The sequence below is a fragment of the Phocoena phocoena genome, chromosome 14, assembly GCF_963924675.1.
Source record: "Phocoena phocoena chromosome 14, mPhoPho1.1, whole genome shotgun sequence".
NCBI classification, from domain to species: domain Eukaryota; kingdom Metazoa; phylum Chordata; class Mammalia; order Artiodactyla; family Phocoenidae; genus Phocoena; species Phocoena phocoena.
The window spans coordinates 59,740,239-59,755,020 of NC_089232.1; the positions used below are offsets into that span (position 1 = coordinate 59,740,239).

General features: G+C 35.0%; 1 protein-coding gene across 1 annotated transcript in view; it reads right to left on the minus strand.

Annotated features, from left to right (window-relative positions):
• Positions 1-11,341, minus strand: part of RMDN2 (regulator of microtubule dynamics 2) — a 48,115-nt gene extending 36,774 nt beyond the window's left edge. The window contains exons 1-4 of the mRNA XM_065891159.1: positions 11,213-11,341; positions 9,885-10,589; positions 1,767-1,941; positions 648-750 (exon numbers count right to left, since the gene is read on the minus strand). Of these exons, the coding sequence (XP_065747231.1) occupies positions 648-750; positions 1,767-1,941; positions 9,885-10,589; positions 11,213-11,229 (1,000 nt within the window). The 5' untranslated portion in view covers positions 11,230-11,341. The remainder of the gene's footprint in view (positions 1-647; positions 751-1,766; positions 1,942-9,884; positions 10,590-11,212) is intronic.
• Between the last annotated feature and the right edge of the window lie 3,441 nt (positions 11,342-14,782).

Below are 14,782 nucleotides of genomic sequence, written 5' to 3' on the forward strand. Positions count from 1 at the left end.
AAGATAAATTTTGAAAAAAACATTAAAGTATGAGTAGTTATTTCTTTGTGGTACCTGGAGTTCTACGTTACAGGGAGTAAGGAGGGTTATTTTAATTGTGGTGAAAGACTACTGCTATTATCGCTTCTCATATTATTACCACTTAATGTCTCATCTTTCTGTGATTTTATAAACTTTAAAAGCTGGAATTTGAGTTTTTCAGTTGCCTGTTCTAGTATGCTCAAATATCTTTTAAGAACATGTACTTTTATTCTAAAAAAACCTTTCTGGGGGCCTCCCTGGTGGTGCAGTGGTTGAGAGTCCACCTGCGATGCAGGGGACACGGGTTTTTGCCCCGGTCCGGGAAGATCCCACATGCCGCAGAGCAGCTAGGCCTGTGAGCCATGGCCGCTGAGACTGCGCGTCCAGAACCTGTGCTCCACAACGGGAGAGGCCATAACAGTGAGAGGCCCGCGTACCACAAAAAAAAAAAACAAAAAACAAACAAACCTTTCTGTCCTTAGACTATACAAGTACTAGGATATGTTGAAATAGATTAAACATACTTGTTTTAGCTAAGATAATTTAGCTTTAATTAAAATTCATTAGTGGTTTACTATAGATAATGATTACTACTTGAGGATAATTAATATTTACAGAATACTTACCAATATTAGCATAATGCTTCTTTTCTTGTGCATTTGTAGATAGCTCATACATGTCTCCATAAGCACGAGCAAACCGCCAAATAAACTCTATTTCATCTCTAAACTGAACAGACAGAACTGCACATTAGATAAACTCAGAAACGTGACCAGACTGTGTTTTCCACTGCAACTTTTAAAAAATTAGGTAAACTGGTACTTAGAAATGACTGTATCTGTTCATGTGCAGATCACACTTTAAGTTCAAATATTCATGGCTATAAAATGTGATGTAATGTAGTGTTACATTTGGATCTTAAAACCAATGAATATTATGCAGACACCAGCTCCACACCTACAAAGACGAGAAACTTGATAGGTGTCAGAATTTATAAATTCTCTCTGGGTTGTAGTATCCTCTCCTTGTTTTCCTTTCTAAGTTATCTATTATTAATATGATGCTTCAATGGGCATTTCAGATAATATCTGTAAGTTATCAGAGATTACATGCATTCAAAAGAGGAGTCACATTTTTTACCTAAATTGCCTAAATACAATCCTGGAGATTTAAAAACTTTTAGGTAATGCGTTTAGAGTTGCTAAATCCTCAAAGGTTAGACTTAAATCTCTCATGGGAAAGAAAAAGATTTATTGATCTTTGTGATATTGCAAAACCCACCGTTTTTTTTTTTCCTTTGGTGGTGGTGGGAAGGATGAGCTTTCCCAATTCAGCCCAGCATTAAACACTGGAAAACGATTACTGGTAGGACACAGTGAAATACTAATGGCTGTTATATTAGTAATTGTAAGATAGCGAGCTTAAAATGTAGCTTTTCCTCCCTCCAGAGAAGCAGTATGTCTTATTCTTTATCTGTTACCAAATATTTACGAAATATATCAGATTGATAAAATCAATGTCAGTCTGTATAATCATATCTCTGGTTTTCATTTTTATGACCTTAGAGCCTAATAAACTCTTATATTTGCTTTTAAAAAATTGTAGTGATATTATAAAAAAATGTACATCAATCATTTAGCTTGTGTAAACTGTGACACAATTGTTATGGTCATAACATGAATGGGACAGTAGATTAAATAAAAAATTAAAACTATACAAGCATGTTATTATCACATATTTCTTACCTTTTCTTTGTGGTCACAAAGTAGTTCAAAACTCTCCATTTTTCTGGACTCATTCATACGTAAATTATCAGCTGTCTGAATAAGGGCATCTAAATTTAATTCCTCTACATGAGTGTTAAATGCCTTAGGGAGTGGAAAACTCTGTTCTTCAGTATCAGTATTAGCTGTAATATACCTAAAATTGCAGAAATAATCATCAACTCTCTGTAAAGTTATACTATAATGGATAGAGTGATCCTTTTAAAATCTAAGTCAAATCATTTCACTCTTAGGCTTGAAACCCTGTAATGGTGCCCCTTTTCACTCAGAAAAAGGTTAAGTCCTAATAACAGTCTATGAGGCTAGATGAGATTTGTCTCTCCCAGCTCAGTCACCTCTCTGACCTTGTTTCCCACCACGTTTCTCACCCAGCCAATTGTATGCTGGCTGCCCAGCTGTTCCTTAAACAAGCCAGGGACACTCCTACCTCAAGAACTTTTCTTGCTGTTCCTGCTGATGGAATGGCTCTTCCTTCAGAAGGGGACATAACTCACACCCTCACCTCCTTCAAGTCTCTGTCAATGTCATCTTCTCAATGTGACCCATCCAGACCACTCAGTTTAATGCTGCGACCACCACACTCCAACCTCCCTGTATATTTCCTTCCCCTCCAGTCTCCCTTATCATGCTTGATGTTTTTTTCTGTAGTACATATCATCTTCTAATATACTTTACTAACCTACTACATGTGCTATTTTTGTCAGTATCTCCCCCACTAGAACGCATGCTCCCTGACAATAGGATTCTTTGTTTTATTAATTGATGTCATCAAGTGCCTAGAACAGCACCTGACACATAGTGGACACACACTGAATATTGCTGAATGAATGATACAGAGTTGTAGGAACTCAGCAGGCACTCAGATATATATATATAATATACATCTATACACACATATGTATATATTTTTATATATACGTATGCACACACACACATGTTAATTTGTAGTTCAAGACGATGTTCTAACTCTTAGTCTTTAAAAATTCATGCTACCTCCCACATTTCCTTTTTGGTAGCATACAATGCAAACAATTTGTTTTCATTTATTTACACACTGTTCTGTTCTAAAAAGATTTTAAGGAGGTATATGAGGATATATAACATATAAGAGAACAAATCAGAAGTGGCAGGAAAAGGTAAAAACAAGGCCAAATGTGAATGAGGTCAATAAAAAAGTACATATACTTTACATATCTATACCCTTGCTACAAAGGCACAACACAAATGTGGTTCTACATCTTCCAGCAGCTAAAGCAGTCACAGTTCCCAACAGATACTAACAAAGATAGAAATTAAGCAAGTTCTTGAGAGAAATGCACTTCTTTCCAATAATAAGACTCAAATTTCCTTCAAAGTCCTTACAAAGAAGACACTACGTGAAATGATGCTCAACTTCTTCAACATTATCAGTGGCAACTTCATTCTTCTAATTGCTCAAACCAAAAAACTTAGAATCATCCTTGACTTCTTTGTCTCTCCTAAGCAACCTTCAGAAATTCCTGTTAGTTCTATCTTCAAAATATATCCAGAACCCAGCCACCTCTCACCACCTTTACCCACTACTCCCCTGGTCTAGACCACCATCACGTTACCTGGATTATTGCAATGGCCTCCTATCATGCCTCCCTGCTTTAGTTCTTGACCATTGTAGTTTATTCTCAACATAGGAGCCAGAATGGTCCTTTAAAAAGCTGACTCAGATCATGTCACCCTTTGCTCAAAACCTTCCAGTGGATGACCAAATCAGAGTAAAAACCTAAGTCCTTAGAGTTGTCTACAAGACCCTACATAATCTAGTCCAATACCTCTGACCTCATCTCCTACCACTCTCCTGCTTGCTCAGCACTCCAGGAACTCTGGCTTCCTTGACATTCCTTGAACACATCAGCCATGTTCCTGCTTTAACATCTGTATTTGCTGTCCTTCTGCCTGCTATGTTCTCCACTGGATATCCACATAATTTACTTCCTCACCTGTTTCACACCCTTGTTCAAACATAACCTTCATATTATTGCAGATGATATGATTATTTACATAGAACATATTTTAAAAAACCCTACAAATTATGAGACTAATAGAGTTTACCAGGTCGGCTGCATATAAGATTAAAATATGAAAGTGAGTTTCATTTTTAATATATTAGCAGCAAAAAGCCTAAAAAACAAAATTATATAAAATACTTTACTTACAATGATCTCAGAGAATATCAGACACCCAGGAATAAATCTAATAAAACATATGTAAAAATTCTATGGAGAATATCATAAAAGATATATTAAAAGCTGTTTATAAAAGAACCTAAATTCATGGAAAAATATATCATGTTCATGGCTAGAAACAACTGATATTATAAATAAGTAAATTCTCTCCAGATTAATTCAATGTAATTCCAATTTTATAAACCTCACCAGAAATTCATAGAATTTAATAAGATGATTCTAAAAGTTACATGAAAAGGTAAAGAGCCGAGAATAGTCAAAGCACTGTTAAGAAAGACAGCAGGGAGAGAAGACTTACCTCACCAAATATTAGGACCTATCATGCAGCTATAATAATTAAAGACAGTGTGCTATTGGTACAAGGATAGATGAGTGACTGACAGAACAGAAGAGAGCCAAGAAACAGCCTCATATGCAAATGAAAGTGTGGTATATGACAGATGTGACATGTCAGATTAGTGAGAAGTTAACAGACTGAGCTGGAAAAAAATGGTTATCTCTACGGAAAAAGTTGAAGTTGAATCTCTGTCTTATAATATTAAAAGTAACTCTAAGGGTATAAGGATGGTATAAGGAATTAAGTGTTAAAAATAATTTTTTAAACTCTAAATGGAAAATATAGGTGAATAACTTTTAGTCTTTGGGGCAAGAAATTTTCTTAACCAAAATACAAAAGCATTAGCTATAAATGATTATTAATGATTATTAATTATGAATGATTAACCAATTTGACTATATTAAAATGAAAAACTGTTGCTAATCAAAAGATATTTTCAAAACTGCAAAAACACAAATTAAAAACCAGGAATAGATATTTTGTAACATGTACAACTGGAGAACATTAATATCAAGAATACATAAATATTTTCTAAAATTCAATGAAAAAACACAATAAATGCAACAGAAATAAGCTCAAAAGAGGTTTTCCCAAATGAAAAAATACATATAGCCAATAAACGTAAGAAAAGATGTTCAACATTCACTAGCAATCAGAGAAATACAAATCAGGACCACAGAGAGATATTATTGAGACCTGTTTCATTTACAAAATTTAAAAATCTGACAATACTATATGTTGGAGAGGAAATCAATCCATGGATCTGATGTGAATGTAAACTGGTGAAACCAGCTGGGAAAGCGCTTTGGCATCATCTATTAATATTGAACTTTCACATATCTGAGGACTCAGTAACCAAGTCTCTGGCACATGTACAAAAGGAGGTAGGTGTAAGAATATAGACAACAGTACTTTCACAATAGCAAACCCCAGGAAACAACTGAAATGCCCAGTCAAGAGAGTGGATGAATATTACCCAACAGTCAAAATGAAAGAAATACAGTGATGTGCAAAATAGGGAAGACTCTTAACAAACTTATATTAAGTGGAAAAATAAGCTCTTAAAATTATATCCAACATGATCCCCTTTTCATAAAACAATCAAAATTCAATGTTATTTTTAAGGAATATACACATATGCAATAAAATTATATAAAAAGGACAGCGAGGAATGAACAATATAGAGTATAGACTCAGGATGATGGTTACCCTCAGGTGAGGGGAGGCAGGGAGCCAAATGGTTTCATAGATGCTTATTACATTATTTATAATAACAAACTAAATAAATGAGTAAAAGTGGCACATGCATGCACCAGCAATCAGTGTTTGCATGAGCTAAAGACAATTTTTAGTCCAATTCTATGCACCTGAGATATAGTAAGAAAATAATAACTAAAAGAGAGTAACTGGTTTAATATCAGACAATATTATTTAAACTAAGACCCACTACATTGTACAATTTAGAAGGGTGATTTTATGGTATATGATTAATATCTCAAAAAAGATGTTATTTTTATAAGAAAAAAATTGAATATTCTTATAGCCATTAAATAAATTAAATCAGAAAGAGACAGAGAGAGAGAGAGAGAGAGATAGACAGAAGGGGGGGGACACAGATAGCTATATAGTGAGTTCTATCAATATATGCAAAGAATTACTCAAATTCTTCTAAGGAATTGAAAAAGAGGAAACATTTCTCACCTCATTTTATGAAGCTAGTAAAACTAATACCAAAACCAAACAAGTATAGTATAATAGGAAATGAAAACTATAGGCCAATTTCACATATAAACATAGATGCAAAAATCCTCCAAAATATCAACCAAAAAACTTCAACACACATGAGAGAATACATTGTAACCAAATTGAGTTTATCTCACTAATTACAAGCACAGTTAACATTAGAAAATTTCTCTAGCATAACAGATAAAAAGAGAAAAACTGTATGATCGTTTTAGCAGTTACCAAAAACATTTTTTTCAGTAAATTCAACACCATTTCAGCACAAAAGAAATACCAAATGAATAAACAAGGAATAGAACTTCTTATAATAGATATAAACCAAAAACTACAATACAGTTCATATGTAATGATGAAACATTATAAGCATTCTTCTTAAAATCAGAAATAGAAAAGGATGTCCAATATTGCTGCTTCTACTTAGCACGGAACTGCAGGTCCTGTTAGCACAATATTAAAAGAAAAACAAGTCTTAATAAATTTTAAAAGATGAAAATCATACAAAGTATCTTTTCTGATTGTAATGAGATGAAACTAAAAATCAACAGTAGAAGGAAAACTGGAAAATCCACAAATGTGTGGAAATTAAACAACACACTATTAAACAACCAATGGGTCAAAGAAGAAATCACAAGGGAAATTAGCAAGTTATCTTGTGTCAAAAGAAAATGAAAACACAACATATCAAAGTGTATAACGTGTAGTGAAAGCAGTGCTAAGGGGGAAACTTATAGCTGTAAAATACTGACATTAAAAAGAAAGGTCTCAGATCAACAACCTAAATTTACACCTTAAGGAACTAGAAAAAGAGCAAACTAAACCCAAAGCTAGCAGGAAAGAAATAAAGATTAGATCAGAAATAAACATAATAGAGGGTAAAAAAACATAAAATCAATGAAACCAAGAGCTGGTTCTTCAAAGATTAACAAAATTGACAAACCTTAAGCTTGACTAAGAGGAGAGGAGAATCAAATAATTAAAATCAGAAATGAAACAGGGTATATCACTACCAATTTTACAAAAATAAAAAGGATTATAAGAGACTACAGTGAAGGATAGTATGTCAACAACTGGATGATCTAGTTGAAATGGACAAATTCCTAGAAACATACAACATACCAATACTGCATCAGGGAGAAACAGAAAATCTGAACAGATCTATAACCAGCAAAGAGACTGAGTCAGTTATCAAAAACCTCCCAGCAAGGAAAAGCCTAGGGTCACATGGCTTCACTGGTGAATTCCACCAAACATCTTGAAAAAACAAAGTTAGAGGTCTTACACTTCCTGATCTTAAAACTTATTACAAAGTTACAGTAATCAAAATGGTGTGTAATGGCATAAAGTCAGACATATACATAAAAGAAATAGAATAGAGAGTGCAGAAGTAAACACTCACATACCCGGTCAAATGACTTTTGACATGGGTGCTAAGAGCATTCAATGGGAAAGAACAGTCTCTTAAAGAAATGGTGCTGGGAAAACGGGATATTCACATGTAAAAGAATGATGTTGCATCCCTACCTTATACTATATACACAAATTAACTCAAAATGGATCAAAGACCTAAGTGTAAAATCTAAAACTATAAAACTCTTAGGAGAAGACATAGAGGAAAAGCTTCATGGCATTGTATTTGGCAATGATTTCTTGGATATGACACCAAAAGCACAGGCAACAAAATAAAAAAATAAACTGAACATCAAAATTAAAAACTTCTGCGCATCGAAGGATGCAATCAACAATGAAAGGTAACCCACACAATGGGAGAAAATGCATATCAAAACCACAATGAGATACCACCTCACACTCATTAAGATGGTTATTATCAAAAAACCAAAAAACAAGTGTTGGCAAGGATGTGAAGAAATTAGAATCCTTGTGCACTCTTAGAGGAATATAAAATGGTGCAGTTACTATGGAAAAAAGCATGGCAGTTCCTCAAACAATTAAAAATAGAATTAACATATAATTCTGGGTATATAACCAAAAGAATTGAAAGCAGGGTCTGGAAGAGATATTTATACACTCATGTTCATAGCAGCATTATTCACAATAGCCAAAAGGTAGAAGCAACCAAAGTGGCCATCAACAGATGAATGACTAAGCAAAATGTGGTATATACATACAATGGAATACTATTCGGCCTTAAAAAAGAAGGAAATTCTAACACATGCTACAATATGGATGAACCTTGAGAACACTATGCTGAGTGAAATAAGCCAGTCCCCAAAAGACAAATACTATATAATTCCACTTATATAGGGTACCTAGAGGAATCAAATTTACAGAGACAGAAAGTAGAATAGTAGTTGTCAGAGGCTAGGGGAAGAGAAGATGGGGGAGTTATTGCTTAATGGGTGTAGAATTTCACCTTTACAACATGAAAAGAGTTCTAAAGATAGATGATCATGATGGTTGTATGACAATATGAATATACTTAATGCCAGTGAACTTAAAAATGGTTAAGATGATAAATTTTATGTGTATTTCACCACAACTAAAAAATTAAAATAGAAAAAAAATTATGATACATGCTAAAAGGAGGAGGAAAACACAAAAGGAAAAATATCTTAGCACAATGATATAAATTTAGCGGGCATTTTATTATGACAAATAATTGAAAATAATACAAATTTCTTTCCTCTACAAAGCCCAATTATATTCTAAGTATTTTTAATTGCTTATATGCATTTTCTATTTGTTATTGTGATAAATATATTTATAAACTTTGCTTAATATAATGGAAAAAATTTAAATTTTCACATCAAAAATAAAATTTTGGAGACACTTTTTAAAATAAAAATTTTATAAAAATTTCGGGAAAAAACCTGAAAATTTTCACTTTTACAAATAAAAAGACAAACTCTGATTTCAGAGTTTTCTGAATTCTCAGACATATACATAAACTAACGTGTATTAAAACTAATTAAAATATCTGGTTTCAACATATTCTGCCTATTTCCACTACAATATGTTTTTACTTATGATTTGATCCTTGTACTAGTAAAAACATTGTCTATCAGTGGGATGTCTGGCATGAGCTATAGCTAGCAAGGCTGATATAAATGGGAATTTGTGAACTGATGAATATAGCTCTATAGATTATAGAGGAATACTATTTTAATGATTAGAGTAGAATAAAAGATGTTAAACCCTCAAAGACTGTAATACATTTAGAAGATCTAAAGCTTGATGTTATTTTCAGACCACAAAAGTATGACAATAGTCACTCATAAATTTGGGACTAGTCAATCTATAAGCAGTAAATCTGTTAAAAGCCTGAAACAGATGAACAATCTTTGATTTCCATACTCCAATAATGTTAACCAACTATCTTTCAAAAAATATGGAAATTAAAGTTAAATTTAGACTGCAATGTAGAGCTCTTTTTCAGAATATGCAGTGAAGTTTAGTAAGGGAGGAGACCTCTATGAAAACTGAGCAGTGATTTCTACAGACTATATAGTATGCCTGGTGGGAAAGCTTCTGATCTGAGCTGCCCTTCTAAGAGAGGGTAAAGTCTGAGGTGACCTTATTTCAGGAATTTCATTAGGTGAAGATTTGTCTTCATCTTTAGATGAGATAGCATTGTTTTCATCTTCAAAGGGATCTGAGGTAACTCCATTTTGAGGTGGGGTAGCATTTTTATAAAACGAAGTAAATCCAACATTACGGAGAACAGGGAAAGTTACACTTTGAGAGGGATGATGTTGCAACATAGCTGGAGAATTATTTCTACTGCGACTTTGAAAAACAGGATGAAAGGAATTGTTCCTTAACTGCTCTCTTTCTTGAATATCACTGGCAACTCCACGTTGTTGAGAGGAATAGGAAGTAGTAGTTGGAAGAGTAAGCATGGTCGCTGTGCTTTGATAGATGTTAGCGACAGTGTTCCGACAGGCTGAGGAATTAGCATTTGTTTCAGAATTCATAAAATATTTAGTGTTATATTCAGGAGAATAAGAGCTTATATATTTTCCAGCATCAGTAATACTCAAGTTTTTAGAAATGATTTCAATTTCATTTGGATTAAATATGCATTGACTTCTTGATTGAGGATCCAAAAATTTACTAGCACTCTCATAACAGGAAATTATATTTAGTTTTGGGGCAGAGAAAAGACTTCTGGATCTAAAGCGAAAATGTTCTGAGGGCGATTTTAAATCACTGAAGCTTCTTTTTTCTTCAGAATCAAAGTTAGCTCTACTTTGTCCAGAATGAAGGGAAGCACTGCTTTTCTGAAATTTAGCAAATAAAGAATGTCTTCTTCCAAAGAAAGATGAGTAAGAAGACGTATTTGATGAAGAAGAGGCAATTTTACTTCCTCTAGGTGAACTGGCTCTATGCATGAAAGGAGGATGAGCTGTTTTAAAATCAAGAGATTCTGGTGGTTGAATAATAGAAGAGGCTCCAGGGTGCAGGGGGTCTGAAGAAACTTGATCTGCAGGACATTTTGTTTGGAAGCTCTGGTCCTCTTTGCAGCAGCTAGAGTGAGAGAAGTGTCAAATGAGGGGAAAAAATAGGGAGTACAGGTGGAAACCTGCCAAGCCTCCTGAAGAATGGCCACCTTATCAATATGGAAACAATGTAAGAAATTAAGACAGCTGAAGTTGGTAGCCACATAGATGTATCCAAAAGAATGCCTAAGTCTAAAAGATTATTTCTAACTACCTACACAGTACCTGCCCACTATATTAAACCTTGGAAGATAAATTGAAAGACTCAGGGAAGCAGGCACAAAGAAAAGTAAGGGAAAACATATGAGAGGGCACCAAAACAAAAGGATTCCCTGAAGGTAAAGGTAGAACTTCCCTGTTTTGAAAATAATTAAGTTATAATATCTGTTTGAGACTATTAAACTACTATATTTAAAGGGGCTAATAAGTACAATAAATGTATACCCTGCTGACTAACACGTTTTAAAATATTAACCATGGATAAAGCAGAACCTCTCTGGAGAGAATATTCCAGATAAATATCCAGATATTCCAGATATTCAGTTATTGTGGGAAACTAAAGGAAACATTAAAGCTTGGTTTATGAGTATTTCAATGTTCTTTAGCACATGAAACATATGGAGAAGTGTTTTTTTATTTTTAAAGGCTTACCTTAAGCATTGTCCCATACTGAATTTAATCCAAAGTAAATCTCTCCCTTCCTTTCTAAGCCATCATCTTTAAGCCGTAAAATGCCCTGTGTAGGTGGAACAGGTTAGAAGCTGAATGCTTAAGCTGCATGTAGAACTAACATGGCAATAACACAGAATATAATGATAGCAGATTCTAGAATCTAATGACATCAGTTTAGAATAAAATTGTTCTGTGGCTCATCTCTCTGAAAAGCTGCAATTCATGTGACTGTGGAATGTGTATTCTAACTTCATTATGTTCAAGGAGACAGCCAACAAATCAAGGGACAAGGAAACAGCAGGATGGAAGCAGTAATATATATGATCTCTTACAATCCTTTACTTGGAACTCTCTAACTAGCTGCCCTCCACACCCCTAGCCTACTAACTCATTCTTCTTTCACCTGAACACTTTCTACCCCAGGGTTTTACATCCTCCCGTGATATGGAAAAGTTACTGTTACAGACTTTGGTCTGAAGATATATTAAAAAGAAAAAAAAAAAAAGAAAGAAAGCCTAAATAGCAAATGTCACTGCCCCCCAAATGAAACAAGCTAAATTTACCTTGGCAGTAAAGCGTGCCATCTGATTACATGGGTCACTTGCACAGATTATGGAGATCTGCTGTGCCACTGTTTATAACCCCTTGAAACAACTTAAACCCATTTTAAGACAAGATTAACAGAGCTATTAGAAAAGGAATATTGCCTTCTCCTTTTCCAAAACAACTTGGAGAACTGTCTATATAAGAGATATATGTGTATAGCCACCTATGACATAAAACATACCCTCAAATATATATATTTTAACTTCTCAATATCCTATACACCCTACTACAACCCCCTGTTTTTGTTCTCTTTCTAACAACCTTCTTTGGGAAACCCTTGAACAAATCCCCCTTCAGAGGCTAAAAGCTCTCTAATTCTCACCATATAATCGTCAGTTTGTAATTTGATTTTACCCAACATACAAGCTAATGAATTAATCTGTTCCTGTTTCATGGTTGCTGGCAGAAGACACACGATTTTTGTGTAAGAGACCGAGGACTTTATTACTCACAGCAAATTAAGCAATGTGATCACCAGCTTTTTTATGTTGGTTCTCCTTGACTTCAGGACCCACAAGGGCAATGCCTAGGGCCCAGACACTCTTACATTCGCAGTGAGCTGCATTTCAAAGAAAGCAACACTGAGCTTAGGGAATCCCCCGCTTTTATAGCAAGCAGTAACCAAATCTGCTGTTGGTCCAGAAGGGGAACACTACCTCATTCCTCAAGGCTTCTCACCACAAAACAGAGAAATGGCCTGGATAAAGAGTGGCTACACAGACCTTACCCCCGTCACAAAAATTAACTCAAATTGGGTCACAGATCTAAATATAAAATGTAAAACTATGAAGCTCCTAGAAGATAACATAGGAGAAAATCTAGATAAATTTGGGTATGGCAATGACTTTTTAAATACAATACCAAAGGCATGATCCATGAAAGAAATAATTGATAAGCTTCTGCTCTGTGAAAGATAATGTCAAGAAAATGAGAAGCTACAGACTGAAAGTATTTGCAAAATACACATCTGAAAAAGGACGGCTATCCAAAATATACAAAGAACTCTTAAAACTCAACCATAAGAAAATGAACAATCTCATTTAAAAATGAGCCAAAGACCTTAACAGATACCTCACCAAAGAAGATATGCAGATGGAAAATAAGCATATGAAAAGATCCTTCACATCATATGTCATTAGAGAAATGTAAACTAAAACAACGAGGTACCACTACACACCTATTAGAATGGTCAAAATCCAGAATACCGACAACACCAAACACTGGGGAGGATGTGGAGCAACAGGAACTCTCATTCATTGCTTGTGGGAATGCAAAATGGTACAGCCACTTTGGAATACAATTTGGAGGCTTTTTACATATCTAAACATACTCTTAACCATACAATCCAGCAATCAAGTGCTCTGGTATTTCCCTAAATGAGATGAAAACTCATGTCCACTCAAAAACCTGTACATGGATGGTTACAGCAGCTGTCTTCATCATTGCCATAACTTGGAAGCAACCAAGATGTCCTTCAGTAGGTGAATGGATAAATAAATTGTGGTATATCCAGACAATGGATTTTATTCAGCACTAAAATGAAATGCACTATTAAGCCATGAAGAGATATGGAGGAAACTTAAATGCACATTACTAAGTAAAAGAAGCCAATACAGGCTACATACTATGATTCCAACTGTATGACATTCTAGAAAAGGCAAAACAGTGGAGACAGTATAAAGATCAGAGGTTGCCAGGGGTTTGGGGGGAGAGAGGGATGAATAGGCAGAGCACAGAGGATTTTTAGGGCAGTGAAAATACTCTGTATTATACTGTAATAGTGGATACATGTCATTATACATTTGTCCAAACCCACAGAATGTACAACACTGAGAGTGAACCATAATGTAAACAATGGACTTTGGGTGATTATGACGTATGTATCAATGTATGTTCATCAGCTGTAACACATGTACCACTCTGGCTGGAGCTGTTGATAATGGGGGAGGCTATACATGTGTGAGGGTAGGGATTGTATGGGAAATCTCTGTACCAACCCCTCAATTTTGCTGTGAACTTAAAACTGCTCTAAAAAAGTAAAGTCTCAGTTTTTTTAAAATTAGGGGAAGGGCTTCCCTGGTGGCTCAGTGGTTGAGAGTCCGCCTGCCAATGCAGGGGACATGGGTTCGTGCCCCGGTCCGGGAAGATCCCACATGCCACAGAGTGGCTGGGCCCGTGAGCCATGGCTGCTGGGCCTGTGCATCTGGAGCGACGGGAGAGGCCACAGCAGTGAGAGGCCCACGTACCGCAAAAAAAAAAAAAAAAAAAAAATTAGGGGAAAAAAAGGGTGGTCAGGGCCTTACATTCTTGATTCTTCGCATACCTAGCAAGATGTGTAAGTGAATAGGAAGCCCAAGGAGGACTGTCTCTCATTATAGCAATCTATTATTTGCTTCCCTTTCTTGTGAGATTATTGTCTATTGTTCCTAAGTCACATTAAGATCTGTGAGTACCTTTTCCAAAAGGACATCTTTTGCAACTGAAACAATGGATTATATAATGCTTATAAAGTTTCTATTAAAAACTTCTCTTTCCAAAAGTAGACCAGTTTGTTGTTTAACATTCCCACTAAAGGCCTCTAAAAGAAGCACTTGCCCACTGAGCTACCCCAAAGGAAATGATGAAGTTATGACAAGATCTCAATGCTGACAAATACTTCTGCCCAAAGGAGGTGATGAACGAGGTCAGATCACTCCCCTCTCACCCCACTGAATAAATCTACAATTATCAATTAAAAAAAAGTGTTTAGGTGTGCATGTCTGGGGGGTGGGGAAGAAGGTCCAGATCTGCACAGATGTTTGAAAGGAAAAGAAATTGCATACTAGCATGAGTTATATCTAAAGGTTTTGTAATATTTTTCTGGATAGAGTACTTATCTAAATCTCTAATCCTAAAATCACCCCCTCATTGCTTATTTTTAAGAGAACCTTAATTAGACACAGC